Below are 27,035 nucleotides of genomic sequence, written 5' to 3' on the forward strand. Positions count from 1 at the left end.
TTGTTTTCAAATTTTAAAATGTTCACCAAAATGAGACTAAAACAACAAAGATAATGTTCTTTATAGGCTGCTCATGCAAAGCTTGTTTTCTCTTTAAAATGCTTAATCAAGCACTTTTTTGAAAACATAGTTTCAAAAATGAAACCTCTAAGTTGTCTTTTGTCTCAAAGAAAGAAGATCAGTTTTCCTTCTCTCACCCTCCCACACTTTTTTTGGACTAATTTTGACTTATACCAGCCATTGAAGATAAAATGATAGTTTCCAGCAACATTTGTTTCACTGAGTCAGAACCACTGAAAATCAGAGTTTATGACTTTCAGCCCCTGCTGTGTTTCCTCAGGCCCTTTTGGGAACAAGCTGCACTGCCATGCAGCAATAGCACTGCAGTTCCTGCCACCCAATTCCCACAGGCATTCCGGATGAAGCTGTTTGCTTCATGGAGTTGCATCAGGCTAGTGCTCGATGGAGAGGTGTCAGCAGCGTGCGTGAACCCATGCTACCCCCCTGCAAGTATGGCTTGAACCTCAGTCAGGTACGGCAGGTAAAAACATTAGGGTAAACTACAGCACAAGGCAAATAACGAAGTGTGAAAGGTGTCACAGGGGCAGCGTTTGGCTGAGGGGCTATTGCTGGTAACAGTGGCTATTCCAGGAAGACAAAAGAAGAAACAGCTTGACTCCAAGGTCCCAGGTTTAGTAAGGGAAACCAGACATCAGAAATATCTATTTTACAGTCACAAAGAGACTGGATGTCTTTTATTGCCTTTTTTTTTTTTTTTCCCCTTTTTTTTCCCCCCGAAAAAATTACTTATACACTATAACATTGGACCCTGTGCTGACATTTTTGCAGGGCTCTTTAAGGAACTTTTTTAAAGGCTACTGCTGTGTTTCACAAAGAAATTTAAAATCCTCCCAGAGTTAGCTACTGAAACTGATGCAGCCTGAGAGCCCTATTCTTCATACCAAGTGCTATTTCCCTAAGTACTGTATGTGCTCTTGCCTTCCCGCTAGGATAAGCCGTGCTGATGGTGTTCAGGCATGCACAATACTGCCAGAGTTCAAGATATCTATCTCTCAACCCCTTATAATCCTCTGTGAAACACATATACCCAATTTCTCCCTCAGGTATCTCTTTCAGACTTAAGTATCTCAAATTAAACTAGCTTTTCAGATCAACAGCTCATCCCATCAGAGCATTCATTTTGAACACTGCTTTACTCACTGATCATGAGGGCCGTCTTTTCCTTTAGTTCTCACTTCTCATCTTCCCAGGTGCTTAAGAAACGGTTTGTCAAACTTTGATCAGCACTTATAAAATAAACACTTTATCCCCAGTCAGATCAAAGTCACCCAATTCTACATGTTCTCTTGTATCTCCTGGGATATAAAGATTTATAAGCTCAAAAATCAAAATTATGGATCTGAAGCAGACCCATCCCATTTTTTTTCAAGCCACACACACTACAGCCCCACAGAAACATCCTAGCAAAACCATAAATATGCACTTTGACTGATCAAGTTTCAAGCTATGGATCCATGATTCAGACTTCATTGCCAGAAAGTCATGAAGAGATTTTAATGTCATTATAACAACCTATTTTGACCTTTTGAGTAAAATCGACTATGGAATTTCATTTTCTAATTCCTGCACCAAGACCCTTGTGGCTGGTCAGCCAGAGCACACGCAGGAGCTCTCTGCACCCCACAGTCAGGTCCAAGGGGGTGGGGGTCCCTCTTAGCTTGGCTCTGCGGCTGAAACTTCAGCCTTGATTCCATATGCTGCGAGAGCCTGACAGGTTTTAAATATGGACAATTTCATCACTGTTCAGCTCTCTGAAGTATCTCGAACCTGTTAATCCAACTGCTTTACTTACAGTCCTTAAACCAGAAGAGATTTTACCCCTGCCGTAGCTGCAATCTTTATCAGCACACGGCTGAGCACAAACATTTGCAAGGTCAAACTTCCATCGTTTCCAATAAAACATCTTTTTATTCATTTTTTCACTGATTACCTGTTACTACAGTGACATTTGGCTTCCAATCTTACTTTTGCCCTACCCAGTTCACCTGCAGTCTCCACGATAGCCTCCACGGCGCACAGGCTTACTGTTCCTTGTGGAGCTCCCTGGCAGATAAGCCTTTAGCTGGCCTCAGCTTTCCCGAGTACTCAACAACTCTGTTTCCTTTGCCCCCATGTTGTTAACTTATAAAACCTTTCCTCTCTCTCAGAACGCTTTAATTTCATTTTCACCTCCAGTTCCATTTCAGCTAAAAAAAAAACCCCAAACACCAACCAACCAACCAACCAAAAAAAAAAAAAAAAAAAAAAACCCCAAGACTGTTCTTTGTACAAAGAACTGAACTTCTGCAAATAATCCCCAGGAAGCAACATATTTAAAGTCCCCTCTCTTCAATCGACAAATGAACTTGTTATTTACCCAGTGAGATGCACCCCCTACCCATATTTAAAATAGTGCTGGCTGTTGGACTTAATGCAAAGGTTACGGTATCCAGACTTCAGTTTTACTACTGGGAGACCAGGCAAAGTAAACCTCTCTCCCCGCCACCCAGAAGTACATTACTGGCACAGATAAAACCCAAAGTGTAAATTCCAAATCAAGAGCAATTTGTTAGGTTGTGGTTTTTTATCAGAGGACTCTGACCTTTTCAAATTTAATGGACAACAAGATAATTTTCCTCAAAAAATAAAATTAATTAAATGTAAACCTTAAAATTCCCCAATATTTCTTTCCTACTGTACTGCCAATTACTTTGGAAATTGATCACACACTTTTCATTGCAAATACTGTGAGCTGGAGATTCAGATTTTCAGCTGTACTAGTTATGATTACCAAAATGAATCCTGTAGTATTGCTGTTTCTAGATTAGATTCTCATAATCTAATAGAAGTAGCTGATAATTTTCAATTTCTCAGAGGGACATAACATTTTATGGTGATATAATAAATAACATACATTAAAGAGACCTAAAGAACTTTAATTCTTGATTTCATTGGGAGTTGTTGACATTGTCCACTCCTCAGCTAAAATTCAGCAGCGAGATGCATGTTGCTTTTACCACTTCTAACAATTGCACAGTCGTGAAAATTTGTAGGCAGAATACTTACTGCCAGATCATTTGGAACTCATTTCATTGCTTCATAATTCTTTACACCTTAGATGCAAATAATAATCCCTATAATAATAATTATTATTGCATTCTGAGGTGAAAAGTTATGTACTGGTTAGACTGGAAAGGCCAGTGAGAGCTGGGGATTCAGTTTGTATCTGCAACCAGGCCTGGACTGACCTTAAACAAATTGATAGGCGCAAATGCCAGCACAGACCAAATTAAGCATTCTCACCAAAATGCTCAGAGCTCCTGGAGGCAGACTGGAGATGACTCTTTCACCCTCTGCTTGTTATACCTCAGGCTTGACAGATTTGTTCTTACAAGCTCAGAGTAATGAGTGTTCAATCAAGGGTTTTTCTAAATAACAAATAAAGCAACATGCAATGGGAGGTTTCTTCTCATTCCAACAGCAGAGGGATTAGTACAGGCAATGAACTCTGGGAACGATTGTCATTCTCGCCCTTATAATACAATTGTCTTGTTAAATGCCAGAAAATGAAATCTGTACTCTCAAAGACCAGATTTTGACAGCTCTGCTGTTGACAGACTAATGCAGTCTCCACTGTGATGTGCCTGGATGACAGAATGCTTATTTTCCCTTTTTTAAAATATGTATTTACTCATCTGATAAATAAAGTGTTATTTCCATAGAGACCTTTACAATTACTTTTACCACAATGTGACCTAAATGGATGTTCAGGAGGGATCCTTCCATTACGCTTAGGGATTAGACAATTTCCTACAGTTCAAGCTAAGGCTCCCCCCAGCCGAGATACGAAAGGTCACGTCAGCCCGTCCTCCCCTGTCGCTTCCCTGCGGAGGTTTGAAGGCGGCTGTGTCAGTCACGTACCCCAGCAGTCCCTGCCTGGTCCTGGCGCAGGGTGACCTGCAAGTCCTGCTGCTGCAAGAAAGCAGTCAGGGAGACCTACACCGCTTTTAAGAGCAATGTTGGAGGGAAAGGAGAAATCAAAGACTTGAAGAACACCACGCAAAGCACGGTATTTCAGCCTTGCTCTTGAAAGTAGAGGCGTCCCTGTGGTGACGGTCGCACGTGACACAAGCAGGCTTCAAAAGGGATCGAGTTAGTCCACCACATACTCTGTTCTGCAGTAAAATCCCGAAGTGGAATATTCTCTGTGTTATCTATCAGGAAATGTTAGGCAAAGGAAAAAACTTTTTTCAAATGAACACCACTGAGAAAAGATGTACAATTTACAGGTATACAAACTGAAGGGGAAGCACTAATAAGACGGTAACTTACTACAAAATAAACAATGAAAATTCGTATGCCAGAAGCATGGTGCGAACAAAAATATGCAGGAACACCAAGTACACTACTGAAGGCTTGATGTTTATATTAAACGTGTTTCGTTTAGTCAAAGAACACCAATGTGTTCAAATACACATGGAAAAAACCTATTCCAAGAATCTCAGATGGGAAAACTGGCTACTTAAGACATTTTTACATGACCAGACTCATTGTTAGACACCTGGCAGACTGAAACTCTCTGAACCTCGTTTGCCCAGCCAGCAAAATGTATGCATCTCCCTAACTTGGAAAATGGGAGAATTGCTACATCCATGGCTGGTGCTTTAAGATACAGCTTCAGTACTGCTAACAATCTGGCTGAAGCTATATTAAGCTTTTCAGATCAAAAATGATATATGTGGTAAGCATATTAATATTAAAAAATACATTTTCAAAGCCTGAAGTTATGTTAAGTTTATGTCATATCAACGACTATATGACATTTCCATTATTGGATGGCTCTTTCCTCCAGCAATTACCTAGGCCAATAAGACACATGCCTGCATGTGTAAGATAGATCACACACCAAAGCAAATATCCAGAATTAAATTACATTCTGTTAATTATCACCTTGCAAAGCTTTGAGACATGTTGACATCCCCAGAACATGAAGAATAAAAGCATTATTTTTTATTTCTTATCATCTTTTATATCAATGTTCAGCACTCTTTGGAATAAAAAAAAATACAGCCAAGACCAAAGGCCATCTGAAAACTATGATATATAAAAATAATAGAAATACAGAAGGGGAAGATGAGGCTTTCTAAGGGACTAACATAACTCATAGAAAGAGGAGATTACTAATCATTACCTTGCAATAAAGTTATAACATTCTGTATCTCAGGGCCATTTTACACTGGTCTACTGCTTTCATTACCACATGATAGTTACAAGGAGAATTAATAGTATGAGTGAGATGACTATGCAGGTTTTAAACTATGACCTTTCAAATAAAAATATTTTTTGTGTGTGTGTATATATATTAATACACACCTGGAATTCCTCTCCCTCTGTTTCTCTCTCTCTCTCCACCTATAATTCTGATGTAGCTTCAGGTACCTACTGTATGTCTAAGCTAAGACAGCCTCCCTCTACAGATGACAGACACTAGCGTGCTTCAGAGGTGGTCCATGAACTTACCATGGACACCCTATCTCACCGTGAGATTAGTCAAGTTGTGAAAATAGCTCACACTGTTGGAGAGAAAGAGAGAGAGAACAGACCACTATCTTAGATTAGATGCCACAGTATCAGACAGCAAAGAATAGATGAGCTGAGTCTGACCCAGGCCTTTTTCCCAAACTGTGTACTAATATCAGTGTTTCTACCTAAAAGGGGAAAACAGAAAACAAACATTACAGTATTATCTATTTTGCTATGGTTCACACATGTGATTACATAAAGGATCCTCTCCTATCTATCTAGATTATATCAGACTACTCCAATACCTGATGGATCAGCAGGCTAGGCACCACACTGTAGAAATGGGGAAAGTATCTACTGTTAGAAAGGCTTTAGCTGAGCTAATCTTCAACCTATTTAAATGCAAGCTGTGTGAAGCACATTTAAAAGATAAACCAAAAAGCAAACCCATGCATTTTACAGACTCAAAATAAGATTGTATCCTCAAAGCACTGTCTTAGCTACAGATCAGCTCAAGTAGCAGTAAGCAAACAGTAGTTTCAAAGGAAAGAATCCATACTATTTCAGGAGACGATATAGATCACACACTTTCTAATATACGTGCAAATTGGATCTTATTCCCAACAGAGGTAGAGAAACTAAGCCACAAGAAAACTCATATACGAGCAAGTGTAACTCACCTACTGTTGGCTTAATATCCTATAGGGTTATTCCATGACTCCTAGTTTCCCCAAACTGCAGGCAGTGAAATGGGTACCTGGGGACAGTCAGCACAAGTTCTACATTTCCCATCAAATTGCACGTCCACATGCATTTGTGACAGCAAGGCACTAGCACACGGTGTAGAGTTTCACAGCTACAGATAGTCCAGAGATGAAAACACAACTGCTAAGCAGTGCTGTGACTAGCTGTGCTAGTTTTGGCTCGATAGAGTTAATTTTCTTCACAGTAGTCAGGATGGGGCTGTGTTTTGGATTTGTGCTGTAAACAGTGTTGATAATGCCTAGATGTTTTTGTTACTGCTGAGCAGCGCTTACACAGAGCCAAGGCCCTTTCTGCTTCTCACCCCAGCCCACCAGCGAGCGGCTGGGGGGGCACAAGGAGTTGGGAGGGGACACAGCCGGGACAGCTGACCCCGACTGACCCAAGGGATATCCCACACCGTGTGATGTCACGCTCAGTATATAAAGCTGGAGGAAGGAGGAGGAAGGGGGGACGTTCAGAGTGATGGTGTTTGTCTTCCCAAGTGACCGTTATGTGTGATGGAGCCCTGCTTTCCTGGAGATGGCTGAACACCTGCCTGCCCATGGGAAGTGGTGAATGAATTGCTTGGTTTGCTTTGCTTGCGTGTGCAGCTTTTGCTTTACCTATTAAACCGTCATTATCTCAACCCACGAGTTTTCTCACTTTCACCCTTCCTATTCTCTCCCCCATCCCACCGGGTGGGAGTGAGCGAGCGGCTGTCTGGTGCTTAGCTGCCGGCTGGGGTTAAACCACAACCCTAGCCAATAAGATATGAATTGCACTGGAAACTGGAATGATGAAAGGTAAATCCAAATCCTCTTTCCCTATTGGAAGAAAAAAAACAAACCCAAACCCCCCCAAAGACTTGAAAGGTATTGATAATATTCCATGTGGCAGCTTGTGAAGGAGGATTAACCATTACTAAACAGAAATGGACTTGTGCAGCAGGCAGTAAGCTATGCAAGAAAGAAACAACCTGTTCAGAAAACATTCAGATTCTTCCCACGTTACTGAAACTCAGAAAACACCAATGGGTTTTAGCACTATTTTACTTGTATTTACAGCTATGTTCACAGACGAGGAGGAGAACAGAAGCAGGACCAGATGAGACTTCACAGTGAAACTTGTCTACCACAGAATAGCTATTTAACAGGACATGACCCTACATCCTTTCAGTGGTGGACCCTCATCTGGATCAGGTAGATTGCCACACCTCCTGTGACAGTTTAGGAGCTTTCAGGATCAGAAGGGATTCTGAGTGAGCAGGAGAATGCCTGAGGTTTGCAGAAAATTGACTGCCTCCAGGAAGGTTATATTAAGGCCAAGTCTAGACCCAGCTAGTTCTTTATATGTATCTTGAGATGCGCACTTTTGCTTCACTGACGTGTCTTGAATTTCAACTACACCTGTTCTCAGTCATGACAGACACAATCTTGTCCCACGTATCTGACATGGTCATGCAAACATTGTCCCAGCTGTGTCTTCTCTCAACTTACTGTTCTGTCCTGCCACTCTCTACATTCCCTCTGTTGCATCAAATGCAAACTATTTATCTTTGCTTTTCATGGCATGTTTCAAACCTAACTACCTGTCATGACTCTGGCATTTGCTCTGTCAAAAATGTCAAAGTCCTCTGGCCATAGCCTTATATTTTTCAAACAGGCACATTATTGCTTTCTCCCGTATCACTCCTTCATGCCTGCAAGCATTCAATTTCTTCCTCTTTTTAATCCCTGCCTTATGACTTTTTGCCTACAAGAAAGCCTAGCAATAATTATGTACTTGGTAGACAGAAACTGCCACCTATGATGCTGATGAAGACTTTCTGGCACTCCATCACCTGCACCAGCACGGTTTTTTCCCCTCAGAAGCTTCAGTGCAAACTCTTTGGATGAGGGATAGTCTGTATTGTTAGCTGTTCCTCACAGCAGGATCCAGTGTGGTCCATGAATATTTGGAAGAAATCAGTAAGATTGCTTATATAGCAACCACAAAATGTATTTCACCACTTTGCAGATGATGACAGGAAGTTAGGGACAATGTATCTTCAGCTCTCAGTTCTTAAAATGGTAAGGTGTCCCAGTCTGAGCTGGTAAAACATAAATCAATTAATTCTAGTTTGTAGATGCATATCATGTAGTTCTTCCTGAAAGCATGGCCAGAAATGGGGCTTTTTACATTGTTCAACCAGTGGCACCACCTTTTACAAACACCACTTCAAAAAGAGGCAAAAACCACAATGAAGAAACTCAGACAGAAAAGAAATCCAGCTAACAACAAAACTATTCATATTATGTTTGACTTGCAGCAGATTGCCAGTTAAATCTTTCCACTGTTGCTGCATGGACTTGGGTCTGAAGGGCAGTTCAATAAAAGAAATAGCCTCTCCAAAGTGGTACAAGTTCAATTTCAAGCCTGTCAGCCTCAGTGTTCTAGTAAAAATCAAAATCTGTTGAGATAATGTTTCAAACCTTAAGAAATTAGAGGTTTTACTTTGCTAGAACTATACCGAATTACACGATCGGAAGAGTTGCCTGTACATTGAGGATATTCTGGAGTTATGCTGTGATCAGATCTGCGGCTTTCATTCACCTGCTACAAGGTACTCCTGTACGTCAACCACTATCAGCTGAAAGCGATAACGTCTCTTGTTCTGCAGGTTTCTTATCAGACTGCATTTGCCCACCGGCTTTGAATTGGTTTCCTTGCACATTTCAAGCACATGAATGCATTCCTCCAGACTAATGTTGCTATTTTTCAGCATTGCTTGGCTTACAGGGCAGCTGGCTCCACAATCTAGCTGGAATCAAATTAGCTGTTGATAATATGGTTGTAAATAAGCTGAGCAGCTGAATAGCTGTACATCACATGTGTGCGCAGCTTGATCTGCTGGAAAGTCTGAACACAAGATCTTCCTGAGAAACTTTTCAGAGTAGTTTTTACATCAGTGAACCTTAAATAACTGCAGCTATGTATGTGCCTTTGAGAGCGCAGACACCAGTTCACAGAAGCAGGAGCCTTCACCAGCTCCGTGCAAATGTCCATAGGGAAAACTAGTCATGAACCAGTCCTCTGCAGTAATGAGATGGTCTCCTTTGGACACAAGCCACACCGAGCTGGCACAGCCATAGTGAGCCTCAGGCCCTGAGCTAATATGACAGTGCAGATGTAGCCTAGAGGTTAGCACCCCTGATTGCCTTTGACGGTCAATAGCGACAGGCCTCTTCCTTCCCCAAAGAGCCTCTTCCTTCTCACCAACCGATTTGGCCATCTAGTTTTGTACCAACCATCAGCTAGTGTAAATACTCTGCTATGGCCTCAATCACTGCATGTATTCTGAGTTGGGTTTGGAGGCTTCGAAGAGGGGTGATGCCTTTTGGAACAACAAAGGCATTGGACAAAAAGTAAACTATTTTTTCAAAACTATAACCTTAGCATTTCTCTTCCCATCCTTCATCTGGCTTGGCATGATTTCTGCACCAAACCCTTAGCTTCCTTTGTGCTTACAATGTAGAGTTCAGGTGATGAATCTATGAATAGACCTCTCAACAGCCTCTCCCATCATCTGTAGACCCCACACCACAAATGATTTCACCCTTAATTAGCAAACCATTAAAGTCTCCAGAATTACAGTACAGTTGCCAATATTCTCAGCTTCAAACCACTAAGTACCTTTTCTTCTCTTTGGCTTTTTAGCTTAGCAGGGAAAAAAATGCATCTCTCACCAATCTCATCCTATCTGCAGTCCAAGTGCTCATCAAACACTTGGAGTGGTTATAGTGGTATTCCTGGAATTGTTATTCTTACTATTTTTTTTCTCTCTTTATTTCCAGTGATAGAACAGGAAGTTTACCTTCATTTTCTAACTGGTTTCCCTTTTACTCAGCTGTATGAACAGGCTTTATTTTGGCTTCCCCTTTCTCTCTCTATTTTTTAGTAGACTTCTCAGCATGCTGTGCCTCTACTGCTTGATACTTTTTTTTTAAAACCTTTAAAAACTTAATATTCTTTTTGCTGTGGATTTCAGTAGCTAAATTCTTCATGTTCTGCCACTGTTTCAGACACTGTACCCTTGCTAATAGCAGCAGCCCAAATAATAGTTCAGCAAAATTCCAAAATTATAAACCATCAAAACTGGGTGCTTGCAACATGAACTTTTTGATAATCTAAAATCAAAGCCGCCCAGGGTGCCAAAACTGATGTACAGCCCCAAACACAGATTAAAATCACCCAGCTCAGCACAGCTAAATTCAACTAAATGTCTAATGACCAATGTGTCTACAGTGTGTATGTAACATAAATGAATTTAAGATTCCCCAAATCAATGTATAATGTGAGGGAAAAATGTAGAAAATTAGTTAAAATAACTTTTGTTTTCTGCAAAATATTTGTCAAGAAACATGCATTTTTGGAATTGGATTCCTGTGCGTTCTTAGCCCAATTCTTGTCCTGTTTGAGCCACGTCAGAACGTGCTACATCCTATAATATGATACGACTTCTGACAAAGCTGCTTTCTAGTTTATGTGCATCTTGACATACCAGCTGTAATAGAAAACACTGTAGGTGTTTACTTACAGTTATGACAGGTAGCTCCTATGTAGCCTGTATCATTACAATCGCAGTAAAAGGTTGTCCAGGACTGAGAGCATTTTCCTCCATGTTCACAGTAGTTGGGTAAACATCTAATTGGAGACATTTTTTAAAAAATGCAATTAATTATAAACATTTCTGTAAAAATAATGTGCTGGAAAAAATAATTATAAAACTGTCTCAATTTCCCATTCACTCAAGAGTTTCCTCGGGCTGAATTACTGTAGAATACCTAAAATAATTACTTATTCCTCTGATCTGTGATTGACTTCAAATACAAGCACTGAAGACAACAACATTTGCTGTATCCAGCAAGTCAGTAAAGATCACTCTCAGTAAAAACATTCCACTTGTCTCCACTTACTAGCAATTACAGTTTCACAAACTTTCTGAGCACAAAGAAGGATGAGTAACAGGTGAAAATGCTATTGAAAGCTTGTTTCAAAGGAGAATCCCCTGTACTCTGATTAAACAGACATCGTTGTTATCAAAATTAGGCTGAGTTACACTTGTGGTAACACAAACAGCATGAAAATCTCAGAAGTGAGAGGAAAAAAATGCTTCAATTATGAGTTCTGTACTCTCACTTCTTTCCCTCATTTTAGTTGGTATGCCTCTAAAGTATTATTGTGAAGAAAATTATTAAAAGAAGAAAGAAGCACAACAGCATGCATCTTGGGAAGTGAACACAAATAAAAGCTGTGGGAGATAAATTCAATCTCCAGGACAAGAAGTGAATGCTGATCTGAACTACGCTGGTGTAAACACAAGCAGTGCAATGGAGTTACACCAGCCTAAATGGAATCAGACATTGTTCACTGTTTGCCTTTTCTTTCCTTTTCTTTTCTCTCCTTACTGTATATTAGATATTCTCTTTTACACTGTACGTTTGACTTTTGAAAAATGAGTAACTTGTTTATACCACTGATTCAATTGTGATGGGTGGGTGGATAGAAACCAGGCAATCAATTTATCTCATACACACCAGCACTCCACCAGGGTTTGCTTTGCTGTAAATTGAGCTTCAAAACCCCTTTTATGGCCCAGATCTTTCAGTGCTGTTAGTGGTGAAGTCACTGAGGCTACCTAGATTTGTACTAGCTGAAGACATGATTTTATTGTAGTTCATCTCATCCTTTTGTAAATGTTTTTTTCATTCAAGTGTGCATATTGCCTTAAACTGTGGCTTTCAGTCTGTTTCTTCTAGAACCCTTACAATTAAAATTATTTTCAAGTGTGTAAGCAGAAAACCTGTATGTTTCTAATGGTTGTAGTCTTCACCAGTCTCCTGAGCCCTACTGGCCAGGCATTAACAAACTTACTTGAGTCCAAGGCTGTTTAGAGCTGCCGAACATCAACAACGCAAAGAAACCTGTGTATGTGCATAAAGGCCTATCAGACCAACCTCTCATCCTCAGTATGCTGTATGGAAATACATGCATACATATATATACTTGTCTGTAAAAGTGTGAGTCTGACATTTGTTCTAGAACTCAGGTTTACTCGATCACTATTTATATCATTGTACATAAAATTATAAAGATCATATAAAATATTAATATGAAAGAATAATTATTTTTTATTAATGCTTACTCAATTACTATAGTCATTATTTATTATTCAAATATTAGAGACATAAGGAATTCAGTAAGACAGTATGATATTTATAACTCTCTGTAACATCTGTTAAAACAATTGTAAGATATATTGGTCTTGTAAAAATCGTTGTTATGGTTTCTATTAATCATTGGGCTCAAATACAAAATGAGGAAAGAGAATGGGAAACATGTGCCTGGTTTTCCAGCTCATTAGGGAGCTTTTTTCAGCGCTGTGGAGAACACCTTGTTTCTAAACCAAGAAAGATACAAAGCAGACAGCCAAAACTGTTGGTTTTGCCCCATCCTTACAAGGCAGGAACTCTAAGAAGGGATGAGATTTTGGCTTTTAATGGTATGCTGGGAAATCATCTAACAGAGCCTGACACCCTGCTGGTACAGTGACAGCCCAGCCAGCCCCTCTGCCATGACATCTACTCTTGGCAATGGTGAAGAGAGATTTAGAGGCTTTGGGTCGATGCTAAAGAAAGCAAGAGCAGCCTACAGGATGGCACAGACAGGACTGGCTGGTGCATGATCTGCACCCAGCTACGCTCTGCAGGACCGTGCCAGCTCCCTTGAACCAGCAGCTCCCCAGCAGCTTCATCCCAGAGGCTGGGGGAGAAGCACAGGGGTTCAACAGCTCTATGGTGATGTATATGAATTTGGCCTCTAAGAGCAGATTTGCTCATATTTGTGCTTTAGTCATGCCTGCCCTTGCCCTCAGCATATTACCTGTACTTCTACCTGCTATTTCGTGATAAACATTCATTTATGTCACCTGTAAAGCAGCCGTAGTTATATTCACATCACAGGGTTGCTGGCGACAAGAAACATTCAATGTTAATAAAGCTCTTTGGAGAGGTAAAAAGAACAGTACTGCGTTATTATCATAATTTACATCATCAGTGTAATGGACAAATATGCTTTCTGCCTATTTTAAGCTACCTTTTATTAATTAACCCAATGCAGTAGAGTTAATTACTAGTCATTTGTGGTTTGCCAAAGGCCTGTGTCAGAGGCTTAGCCACATTTATTCCCTTAAAACAGTTTCCTTGTAAAGGCTTTACAAAGTTGAAGGTCACTTCTCATTTCTACTTGTCTTACAAATGCAGACACTTCTTCTTCCCCCAACTATGCACAAAACGCAAGTCAAACTAGCCATGTAAGCTTTTAATGATATTCATAAATTCAGAATTAAACCTTTTTTCTTCCTTAGTCTATTTTCTTTAATTAGCACCAACCGCATTGATCTTGGTTTTGGTCAGATAACTAACCCTTCTAAGAGCTTATGAAACAAATTTCTTTGCAAGTCTAATAATTACCATAATCCCATTCTAGCTGAGCAGTTGTGTCTTCATTAGAAGCACAATTTATTCTAATTGTCAGAGAACTCAAAATTAAGAAATAGCTATGATTAAAATTAATCAAGGCATGGATAAATCACAGGTTGTTCCATTTACTAACCGTCCTGGATCCTCATGTTGAAGGATTTAATGACATACAATTTAAAATATAAATTAATATTTGCATTTTAGTATTATCAAGCAATTTTAGCAAAAAATGCAGTGGTATCACAGAATGTTTCATAGACAAAAGTTTGCAGCAGTCAGCCCCTGACCTATTTGCAATTGAAATGAACAAACAGATCAACTCAATTTTTGTGAGTATCATAAATGGGACACTTTGAAATTTAATGATTTGCCTAATACAGTTTGTGACAGACCAGGGACTCTGATCTTCCAGATTTCAGATTAATTCATAGAATATATCATTTTGAATGTATCTTATAAAAAAAATAAATGAAGCAAATAAAATTTTCCCTCCCCCGGCCAAGCTGGAAAACACACACCTTAGCCATCTAAGCAATATGCAGGGCCTGCACAAAAGCATTCACTGCGCTTAGATTGAAACATTCACCTCCAAAACTGTATGTGTGCTTCCTTTGAATTCAAAGGACAAACTGCATAGAAATGACAGGGCAAAATTTGGCCCTTTGATAGGAATGATGAAGAAATAACAATGACAAAATTACTTGGGTGGGAAGGCTGAAGGAGTTCTACGCATTTGATGTTACACTTGACTGGAAATAAACCCAGCACATTCAATAAGCACCTCCTGGATCTTTTTATAGTCAGCACAACACATGCTGCCTGCACCACAATATTCTTCTTAAATAAAGAGGGGAAAATAAGAGAACTATCAGAGAGAGAAAGAAAAAAAGAGTACACATCCTCAATATTAAGACTATCGATACACATCATTTTGAGACAACCACTAAGTTTCTAAAACTCAACAATGCCATAACAAGAAAACACATGAAATTTAGAAGTTTTTCAATTAAGAAAGCATTTGCCTAAATATTATCTCAAATTCATTTTATTTCAGCATGTTTTCCTATTTATGGGCTGCAGCTATTTCATGTATAATTAACAAAATATAGCATTAATAGGGATAACTTCATATAGTTGGCGTGCACGTACAACAAACTCATGGTGTTACTGTAATGGCCTGTACTTTGCTTCGGTAAAATGGTGTCTTTTCACTAATCTCGATAGATTGAGGCCAATTGCAACAGCATGGATTTTGGTCCTGCTCTGCTGAGCCATAAATCTGTGATATTCCTTGCCAAAGGTTATTCTGGATACAAGAAATGGGTTCAAGGGGAGACCAGACAAGCATTTTGAAGAGAAATCCACTAATGTTACTACAGGGACAACATGCAAGAACTTCAGGGATTTACCAAGGGGAAAATAAATGAAGATCCAAGAGCATTAGAAAAGAACGAACCACAGGAGCACACCCCACTCTTATTTTCCCCTGGATGTCTGTTTGTGGCAAAATAGTGGGCTAGGTTTCCTTAACTGAAGGGAGAAAAGAGAGCTACCAGAACCAGAGGGAGGGAAGGAGAAAGACTGAGGAAAAACAATATTAAGACAGGCTGCAAAAGACTTAACACTCTCCAGATCTTTGGTTTTCCTCAGCACACATCCCCTCCTCATCACAACTCCCAACTTCTCCCTCCTCTTGCAACTTTAGAAAAACTGAACAACAACTTTTAAAAAAGTATTGTAGAATACTTCAGGTTTTTTTCTTTTCTAAGTCATCTACATTTTCTTCCCTGAATTTAAGAAGTCATGGAGTACAAACAAAACAAAAGTAATGTGAACAAAGACAATTTTTCTTTTCCATGCTGGAAAGCATTTACTCTATCACACTGAATAGATGTTAAAAAAACCCCAAAACCAAAACCAACAACAACAACAACAAAAAACCCAAAAAGGCATTTTTGTCATTTTAATAATTTGTCATAAAGGTAGGTTTTTCTTCTTTCTGAGGTTTGTGAAACTTGATGGCTGAAGTTTTAAAATATATTATTATTTCTGTTGCTGGTCACCTTGGTTCTCAGATTCTTGCACTTGCACACCACTGAGAGAACAACATTTAGAAGATCTGAACATTGATACCAACTGCCCTCAGGCACATGGCTGGGACAGAACTGTGGGAGGAGATTGTGCTGGGATTGGCACGAGTAAAGGGAAAAGAGCCTATTATCTATGCCTTAGATAAAAGGCATTTTTTTAAGGTTTGACTGCTTTGTTGTTAGAACACCTACATTTTTAATGGAGGTAAATGTGCTGACAGTTTGGCTTGGCATAAGCAGAAAGGATTTTATATAAATAAATCTGAAAATGAAAAAAGGGAAACAAATAAACCATCCTGTACAGACAGCTGTTCCATTTAGAATTCATCATTTTACAAAGCAAAAGCAGAAAAGCCATCTGCAAAAATCAAACAAACAAACAAGGACAGGATATTATATCGTACATACATAGTTGGCCTTTAATTTACCATGGGGTTGTACATCCCATGAATTTTTACTCTAAAGGAATAGCAGTGGGGGTGAACTCTCTTCAGGTATCCCCCAGAAACTCAATTCCACACTCAAGTGGGATTCCACAAGCCCCTTAAGCAGCCCCCTGCCAACCTTCAAACTGCCTTCTTTTTCCACAGGAGTCTCATTCAGGGCAAATCCCCTCTCCTGCACTAGTGGGAAGTCCCTCCACTCTGTATCAAAGACAAAAGCTAACTATCTCCAACTCCAGCATCTTTCCACAGGTACAAGTCATTGCAGTTATAGGAAGGAACTCACGCTGCTCAAACCAGTTCTGTAGTTACCCCTTACAGCATTTACTAAACACATTTTAAAGGGCGAGATCAGCACTGCTCTTTGTTACTCTGCAATGGCATCATATAAACGAGATTTGAATTCAGCACTGTTTTCTTGTTTCATGTGAAAATAAATAAATGAACAAACTTATCTGGAAAACAAGATGACTAAATTAAAACATGACCTGTCTCCAGTTCAGATGTGGTGATGTGAGCGTGGCAGATTAAGCTGAAAAATCTGTCTTTATTTTGCTCTGAAACACAGTATTTCTACAGATCAGTGCGCATTTTGTGGGCACGATTCAGGCTTGAATCATTGTTTTCTGCAGCTGGTCTTGCATGTATGAAACAAAGTCAGGGAAAACAAAAAGCCTTCAAATTAAGGCAGGGCAGGCAAAACCAGCTCATGGCACTGTCCAAATAATATGAGCATTGCCTTTCATTCACATAAAGAAACACAAAGGACAGAAAACTTTGCCTTCTTCAGAGGTTGCATTTTCTATTGTGACTGCCTATTTTTACAGAGACTTTGCTTTGTACAAACATATTGTTGTTTTAAAACTACCACAGACCGAGCTCATCTGACAGCACAAGGCTCATATACCAGTCCAAGAGCAGGGAATTTTTCTACATGGTTTTATTACACTTCATTGTCAGTCAGCCCTTTAGCTATCAGAGGGAGAAGCTCTGTCGTTACTTGCATTATCCAGCTAAGTTTAAACATTAGAATAGATACGAGGTGATGGGGCCATGGGTCTTCAGAACTGCAGGGACTTTAATTCCAACCCCCAGGTTTTGGGTGTTTGTGTATTTGGAGTTTTTAAATTTTGCTCAGTTTTTCTGCATCCTGCCCTTCCACCCTAAAACCTGGGTGGTATTGAGGGGATTTCCAAGACTCGAACTCTGAAACGAGCTAACTGCAGTGGTTTAATTACATTGGTTAGCACTCCTAATTTGTGATGTAGATGCGTACTTTTGGGAAGGACCTTCAACTCTCACAGAATGTCACATATTCTTCTATTTCTAATACTATTTATTCCACTGTTTATTGATCTTTACAAGGGATTAAGTCATTAAGATAACTTTCTCACCTTTTCCTTCCCCACCATTTAATATAGTTTGGATTCAAGACATTTCCCCCCATCCGTTTCCGCATCATTATTTCCAGTGTTTTGCTTTAGTTTTAGTACTGAGAAAGAGGAAAAAGATAAATTCTGTAAGGACAATTTGATGAAAAAAGAGGCATTTCTAACAATATTGTAATTGTTGCTGCACAAACACAAAGCAAATTGTCAGGGTTTTACAAAGTACCAACACAAGCATGAGAAAGGGAAAGTATTTGAAAACCTGTCCACAATTTCCTTAATAGAAATTAAGGAAATAGAAATTTCCTTAATAAAAATAGAAACTGAAAGGAGACATGAAGCTTCAGTGTGCCCTGTGCTACTTGTAAACACATCCACTGGAGCCTACATTTGAAACAGGCAAGAGAGACAAAAGGTGAGGGGAAAAATAGTCACTCACAGGACTGAAGTGATCTTTTTAAGGTGACACAACAGATCAGAAGAACTATAAACCTGGACTATCAGATCCTTATAACTAGGCAGGACAGCCTCTCTTGTACGTACATTTGATGGAACAATTCTAGAAAAAGATCCAGGTATTACAGCATCTCAAGGTATGCAGTTTAAATGCTTTGTTTTGGCTGATCATGGAGATATAGGTGGGCAATATTCAAATCTACTTTGGGATTTACCCAAAATAAAAAATGTTTTAAAAAAGGACAGATGACTTCCCCTCTTATGTCTTCAACTCATCCCTGCTTTGATCACCATCCAAAATCAAGGAGTGTGATCTAAAAACTTCCGATTCATTGCTATAAAACCAAGAAGGGAAAACATAAGAGGATTTCCTGCAAAGAGGAAATAATCTGAAATACAAAATAATTGTCATTTCTGCAGAGAAGACACTAAATACTGAAAATAGGAATACTAGAGAGAATGAAAAGAATGTGTGCCAAATTGTGGGTAGTTCAGTGTTGCGTGGTTTTTTTTTTTTATTCTTTCTGCAATGCTCTGCAGGTATTTATGGGGGGTGAATACAATATCAAGTATTTGCTTTTTCAATCCCAGCCTGGGACTGTAATAAATAAAATTAAAACTCAGTGGGCATAATTAGCCAGGATATTTTCTCGTTTGCATGGCCAACTTCAGGGAAGGGGGGCGGGAATCATATAAAGTTTGGCTTCTGCTGCAGGGCATACATTAAATCTTAGAGGAGATTTGGGAAATGCAAAAAGAGACTGTGCTTTCATCAGATTTATCCTAACACCCTTCACCTGCAATAGTAATTAATTTCCCAAAGGCCCATTTTGACAGTACAACACAGGAAGCAATGTTAAGTTCAGTACTAAAAGAAAAGGATGAAAAGTCAAAAATTATTATTATTTCTTACAAGTAAAAATTGATAGTAAAATCTAATGGAATCTACAAAGGAAATAGGCATAAAGCAGGATTTAAAAGGTCAGCTCTATTTAGCAAGAAAAAAGAACACTTTAAGCTAATTTATTTAGAAAATGTTATGAAGAATTTTCACAGACAAAACATGGGTAGGGATAGAATGATTGGGACTAAGGACACTATTTGTGCTTTGTAACTTCAGTAGTACAGGGAAGCAAACTCATGTATCAACTCAGTATGCTTCTCTCTAATGAGGTAAGCTGTTAATGCCAATCCCATTGCAGTGATTATTATGTATACCACATGCTGTTCTCTCCGTTTGTATTTGCTAGGAGAATTGGAATATGCAGATGAATCTTGGTTTAATAAGGACGGCAATATCAGTGTGTGCTTGTGTCTGCCCATTGATGCCACAGAGATGAAACATGGCCAGGATTTATAAGAAAATATCTGAGGTCAGATTTGCATTCCTCATTGCAGATCTCTGGAATTCCCAGGATGTCCTGCAAGATGCGCCATCCATCCATCTGCCAAGGTAGATTCAACGTGAATCTTTTTTTTTTCTTTTCCTTCCCCCCTCCCCCAGGTCACTTAAGGGAACTGAAGTTCCCAGCGTTGTCCTTGACAAGTACTGTCAGTATTTGCTATAGTGAGGGCAGGGTGCCAGCCAAGTAAAAATAGGACAACCCAGTCAAAGCTTCATCAGCGCAAAATCAACACGAAATGCAGCAATCAGATTAAAGTACCCTAGCAGTTGTAGACAGGGAGAGCAATGCATGCATTTATCTATGCGTTCACGCGAATCTGAGCCTAAAGGAAAGCAGGCTCTGACTACCCTCATAGTTCATTTATGAATAATGACAGGTTCAGCAAAAAATGGCCTTCTTAATCCCAAGACTACCTAGTCTCATATACTGAAGTGCAAATGCTGTATAGAACTTAGGACAATATAACAATGGGGGTACAACACCATGCTTCTGTATCTGCCTTAGCCCTACCTCTGTCCTGTTAAACTTTCCTACCAAAAAGTCAATGGTTTCAAGCTATTTCAGCCCTGGAAGGAATAGCAGAATCGTACAAAGTTTCAGGCTTCTTAACAGAGTTTTCTCTGTCACTGGCCAACTTAAATACGCATCCTTTTTGATGGGGGTTGAGGAGTGCAAAAACATTCATGTAACCAATGTCACCGTTAAGGATGTGTCTCAAGAGGTTGTGACACAGCTAAGGATGTGCCTCAAAAGCCTGGTAGAAGCAACTATTTGTCTAGCACCATCTTCAGGGGCAAATGAGACTATTTCCATGACAGTTGTCAAGTCAGAGGAAAACAAGGCCAATTTTCCCCTTACGACAGCTGTTTGGCACAAGCTATCTCAACTGCAATGCCCCTTAAGCACTTCTCTTTACAGAGTTTGGAGCAGCTGGTAGGTGAAACCACACCAGATCTTACCTCTTTGTGTACTCACAGAGTGCAAGAACTGGAAATAGAACTTTCTTCTCTGTGACTAACTTTGCAAAGCAGTTTGTCCCACTGCATGTAAGAAGCGGATGAGATTAATCAACCCATGCCTACAGGCTGCAGGCAACACCGCAGCCCTTGCTGCTGTATTCCAAGGGGTCCATCTGCTGTAAGAGCAGACGGCCTTGCTCAGCCCAAAGGGAGCATCTGTGCCATATGATGAAGGGCTGGAAATCCACAGTGTTTCTGGACCGAGGTTTAATGATTTTCTGGCACATTTTCCTAATATCCATGGCAACTCTTGAGCTGCAATGTCTCTTGAGCCCACATTCCTGCATCTATTCTCTGAACAGGATGCCAACCACAGCAAACAACCAACTCGGCTTCAGGACTGAAGCTAGTATTTCCAGTCCCAAAATCTGGCACTCCAGCCAACTGCTGAATGGGAAATCCCAGAGCTTCTCAACAGTGTGGCCAAGTTCTCAGCATCTGCATATTTGTTTTCCTACCCATTTCATTTATTTTTAAATGAGAGGCTGCCTGAATTTCTCCCAGGCTATGCCTTCCATTGTTTGCCCACACACAGACCGACCCACACCCCCACCATTCCACTGCCACATAGGAACAGAAAACGCAGTGCAGAAAGTATTAGTACTTAGCAAAATTCGCAGTCAGATTCCAATGTATTTTGAGATTAGCACAGATATGACAAAATGTATTTTGGTTTTGAACAACAGAGGTACAAAAAGCTGCCCACGATGAAAAGGATGTTTCTAAAACAGTAAGGAACTTGGGTTTCCCAGTCCTAAGACTACCACCTCCCTCCAGACTTCACATCAGATCAACAGTGCCTCTCCTCCAATTTCCTTACTCTGACAGTGTCACAGCAAAGATGCTGATGGAATAAGTTTAAGAACATCCCACTGAACACTCTGCCAGCTTCCAGCAATGTGTGGCTTATGGATTCATGTACGCCTTACTGGCTTTTTCCTTTATGTTTGACCTCTACAGCATCTAACAACATCCAATTTGATGCTGTGTAAGAACTGAATTTGTGAGGAACAGCAAATTCTTGTTTATTATTCACGTCCTTCATGCTGCTCCTCATCGCTTAACCCTGCCTAGCTCTCTCTTCTCCAGGCTGAAGAGTCCTAGCCTATTTAATCTCTCCTTGTAGAGAACAGTTTGTGGCACACAAAAGAACAGAGTGTCAGTTTTAGAAACAGCCATGAAGCCTGAATGACAGACTCTTAGAGTCAGAGCTGCACACAGCACCACCTCCGAGCAGCCCAAAGAGGACGTACTTCTTGGAAAGGGCTGGTCAGGCCAGGGCCAAGGTCAGTGTATACATCCAACTGGATTCTCGTTTCATCTTCTAGCAATTGAAATAGAGGTTGTGAAAGGATCAACACACAGTTGTTGGCTTGATTTACTAAGGGGAAGATGTCCCCATAGTTATCCAGTGCCCCAGTCCCCGCCTCCTCCTAACGGCTTACAAATTTCTCACTCTCATTTTGACCACATCTGAAAGAGGGAGAAACACCTCAACTCCAAGAAGTCACAGGATCTCATGAAAATAGAGAGCCGAATAGAAGGGAATCAAGTTACTGTTCGTCAAAGAAAAATAAACAGCCTGAGCTGAATTATCATTCTAGGCATCATGAAATCTGCAAAGAAGAAATCCCAAGAAAAAACAGGGCAATAAATTCTCCAAACACAGAGCTTCGTCCTGCAGTTGTAAAAATGAATCATGCATTTTCAGAAGCAAAAAGCAAATCAGGGAAGTGAATAATGAGTAGAAAGTGTTGCTCCTTCACCCCCATTCCCTTACACTCCAAACTTAACATATACATCTCGGGTTAAAAAAAAAAAAAAGCCACCAAACCATACCTATGGGCTACCTGGTCCCTACTCCCTGCCACAGCATTGCCTTAGAGTGTCTCACAGATACATCTACCAAATGAGCTTTCTCACAGGTGTGAGAAATCCTGAGCTGAATTCCTGGAAGATATTTCCGACATGTTATTGGTTTGTTGTTTTGTTGTTGTTGTTGTTGTTGTTTTAAGCAGTGTTATTATTGTTGACATTTCAGAACCCCTAAAGCAAGCACAAGACACAGCTGTTCCAGCTGGAGGAGAAGCCTGAGCGAATGCAACAGAATTGCACAGAGCTGGAGGGAACTCAGAAGATCACTTAGTCCATGCCCACACCCCAAGGCAGGATCACCCTTACCCATGTTTGTTATTTCTCACAGACTCATCTAACCTATTCATAAAGCCTTCCAGCGACAGAGACTTGACAGTCTCCTCAGGCAGTCTATGCCATGGCTGCTCTCCTATACATCCTGGTCAGAAAAGATGATTATTTCCTTCTGCACTGCAGCAGTGTTTTAGCACCTGAACACCATTATGCTGCCTCCCCTCAGCAATCTTTTCTTGTTAAAGAACCAGACCTTAATCTTTTTTGCAGGGGATGTTTTCTAGACCTATTTTGTGTCTTTTCATATAAACAGGGCCATTCAAGAAACAGTTTGGACTCTGAACAGGTTTAGAGAGAATAGAAATTTAGAAGCATGACTGCTAATGAACCTAGGACAACTAAACGCCAAATGGCAACGCTGGCTAGTGTTTACTTCACAGGGTTTGCCCATCGGCCTGCTGCTCCTCACTCAGATACATTTGCCCACCTGTTTTGCTCGCTAGCTCTGTTTCGTATTTCAAGATTTGTACAGTTGCCAGTTACCCCAAATTTCAAAACGAAGACTGTAGATCCTAAAGGCTTGGTATTTTGGTATCAATGCCATAGCTCAGGGGTCCTGCTTAGATCAGGGGCATAGCAGCAAGCATGTTTTCCTTCCAAGCCAACAAGAGAAAACACTGCATGAAGAAAATAGCAACTGCTCTGAGTTTATGGCCTGTCACAGCACTGAATAAACCTCAGCTTAGAGAATCATTATCAGCACTAGAGAAACCAATACTTTTGTTACCACTCTCCTGAAGAAACAGGTTAGGTTTTGTCAGTTTGAGAAGGCACAAGAAGACTCAACCCTCCATTCTGCCATATGCACATGATAGCCAGGGAATAGAAGTACTAGCATCCCTGGGAACAGCAGACTTATGCTTTTCATCAGTGTTAGAAAGACTGAAAGAGCAGCTCTGTGCCAGCTACACTGCCCAGCTGGCCGCTGCACTAGATGCAGCTGTGATTTCTTACCCTGCTGAGTGAGAAGCTTCTGTAATCACATCCCTAACCCATTTCCAGGAGGCTGTTTGACAGGCTCAAGAAGTCTTTGCAAACTTTGCAAAATACTGAGGAGGGGAATGCATAAGTGAAGACACCATTAGGAAAGAGACATCCTGTTGTTCATCTATGAGAAGCAAATTAATTTTTTATGCTGCTTGCCACCTCCCCATCCCTTGTCACTGGCGTCCTCCCTACAGATTAAGGGCCAAAGACGGAAAGAATTATTCTGTTCTCATTAGACTTTCTCACTGCTCAGGATTTCCTTTGGAAGATTTTGGGTTTAGTATCTCACCCCCAGAAGATGCCTCCTCTCCCAAAAAACACTTACAGTGCAAAACACCAAGAGTGAGGGATGTACATTCCCTGTAGTCATGAACTTAATCTATATCACTCTGAACTGCAAATAAATTCTAAGAGAGTCATTTATCTGTTTGGACCTATGCCAGATGGCTTTTGGTCGGAGATGATCAACATGTACTGCTGCAAAAGACTGCATACTCAACGATGTCTCTCTCCCTCCCCAACAAGAAGTCTCTGAATTCAAGGACTTCATGGCATCTTCACTTCCAGACATTTCTGCCTTGTTACTTTCTGCTCTGTACCATGCCATAGAGGGGAGATGCCAGCATGATGTAAGAAACTGTATTTTCTGACTTATTTAGTGTAAAGCAAACAACCCCTGACGTGTACCTGCACTCCTAACCAAGCAGAAATCCTGAAAAGGCAACAACAACAAGGGATAAAATTAAATCCACTTCCCTTTAAATGTGGAGCAGAACTCTACGGCTTAGCAGCATATTGTCTCATTTTTTTCTCTACCTCTAATTGGAATAGGGATAAACGCATTGCAGGCAGCTATGACCTCTAACACTTCATAACAGCAGCAGTGTAAGCACCGCACTTTGCAACATTGTCAGAAAAGACTGAGCAATCTTGAGTATCTGGACAACCACAGCAAATATACGTACTACAAACAAAAGGTAAAAAAAAAAACCAACCAAAACAAAACCAAAAAACAGTTAGCTGGATTAACAGCAGGCAGGCAGTGGGGATAATGCCAAGAGTCCTACACACACATTGCTACAAGAAAAATGGCTTTCTCCTACAGATTCTGCTTTCCTATTCCACAAGGCATTGGGAACAGTTTGCAGGAACAGCTTTGTCTTGAAGGAGGTGAAGAAGGGAATACTGCACTGCTTTACAGGGCTTGTAGAGCAGACACAGCTCTGGTATGACTAGATTGGGGATGCCTCTCCTTGCACAGGATGTGTCACCTAAGGACAATATGTAAGTACTGTACAAAGGGATGGCAAATAGGAGATGACTTGATATGCACCAGTAGGAACATTAGTGATGCTGGCACTGCAGCTGAGGGCTAGAAACAAGCAGTCTCTTAATAGGAGATAGTGCTAACTAGCCTTCCATCATCAGGACAGTCCATATTGCTGTGTTCAACTCCAGACTGTATAACGTCTTAACGCCCTACTGCAAAGCACAGAAGACGTGAGTTTTCTGTGTGTTATCTGTTAATCCCAGCTCTCGCAGATACATCCTGAACTGTCCGCTCAGCCAGGACCAGAGCAGCTACTGGGTGGCCTCATTCACAGGATTGCTGAGGCTGCAAGAAGCCTCTGGAGGTCTCTAGCAAAAGCCCCCTGCTCAAAGCAGGGTCAGGAACAGGGTCAAGCTCGCTTGTCTCTCCAAAAGCACCTTCACTTGGCACTGTCTCCCCAGCCACCAAATGGAAAGAAGGCAAAACTCTATGGACGCCCCTATTTTTTTTACATGTACTCTCTGGTAGCTCACCTAGTGACAGGACATTTATTTCCTGAGAAATAGTTACTGAAGGATGGAAATAACAAATGCAGGGAGACAGAAGGCATTCGTACCAAGTTCACTTGAGCACACATCTAGTTCAAATACTAGAGATGACAGATGATAAGATATTAAGGCTTAGTCCCTCAGATAGCTCCACTTAGATTAATGGAGGCTCATCACTTTACACGTGAATCCTGGAGTATGTGTGTGTCAGGGTGTGTGTATAATATGCTTACACAACTAGATTCTCTCTCAAAAACATACTGCCGACATCAATAGTAGTCCCAGTTTATCATCTTTCAAAACAAAGTCATTAATTCTCTTTTTAAGAGCAGGCATAAGTTGCAATGAGCAGTCTAACCACTGCTTTCAGAGCCCAGGTCTGAATGAGCTTGGCCTACAAGCCTGTAACAAATAAACTGCTTTCTAAATAGAGGCATATTTCTCAAAAGAGGTTTTTTGCTTAGATAACGAAGACAAATGTCCCATTTACATGTTAATTAAGCTACACAATTCCCACATGCGTTAAAATTACAAAAACACATGCTTTACAGTGCACACAGCAATAAATCTTATAATTAAGAAAGGGGAGATCACATTTCTCAGAGAAGATGCTTTTACAGAGTTTTAACACTCTTTATATAGAGAGAATGAGCAGCTGGATATTGCACGCCTGGAGCCAGACCCCAACTTTCCTATACTCCGGAGCTGCTACGATATAGAGCACTAGTTGAACTATGGCAACTAGTTGAATTACAGTGACTGGAAGTGTCAGACATTTTGTGCAATGAACCGATTTGAACAAGATTTGAAAACATACTCAAGGGTACACCATGCAGAATAGACAGCGATATCATCTTTAGATTTGAATTCAAATCTCCTGTTCTCCCAGACCTTTCTATCTGTAGTTTGTTGTAACCAATCATGCCATAATATAGGATTGCAGAACCTAAAATTTTCAAAAATGGTTAGGAGGAACACACTCCACTAATACTTTCTTGTTCAGTCTTTCCCCAGCTCATCCACTAGCTTAGGATCAATTGTGTTGGCAAAATAACACAAAGAATTTGCCTTTTGTCTGTATTTTCCTTATTTATTTTCTTCAAATTTCATCCCTCTTTGCAATTGTCCCTTGCTGCTATGACCACTCTTGACTTCAGTACTGCACCAGCAGTACTTCACCCCGTGAATCTTTGAACAACTTGTGTAACTTCCTGAAAGCAATTCTGTAAATTTAACTTCTCTCAAGATTGTGCCCCAGATGTGTAAAATGTGTAATACGATTTGGACAAAAAAAAAAAGAAATATCCTTCCTTCGTCCCTGCAGAACAGCATCAGCACAGTTATTGGAGTTGCCAGACAGGGAGAGAGTGCTG

The 27,035-nt window shown here is 40.4% G+C and overlaps 1 protein-coding gene across 2 annotated transcripts in view; it reads right to left on the minus strand.

Annotated features, from left to right (window-relative positions):
- Positions 1 to 27,035, minus strand: part of CNTNAP5 (contactin associated protein family member 5) — a 304,375-nt gene that overhangs the window by 112,398 nt on the left and 164,942 nt on the right. For both annotated transcript variants that reach the window (XM_049806131.1, XM_049806123.1), the window contains exon 11: positions 10,904 to 11,010. In XM_049806131.1, the coding sequence (XP_049662088.1) occupies positions 10,904 to 11,010 (107 nt within the window). The remainder of the gene's footprint in view (positions 1 to 10,903; positions 11,011 to 27,035) is intronic.

The sequence above is a fragment of the Accipiter gentilis genome, chromosome 1 (assembly GCF_929443795.1).
Source record: "Accipiter gentilis chromosome 1, bAccGen1.1, whole genome shotgun sequence".
In the NCBI taxonomy this organism is placed as follows: domain Eukaryota; kingdom Metazoa; phylum Chordata; class Aves; order Accipitriformes; family Accipitridae; genus Astur; species Astur gentilis.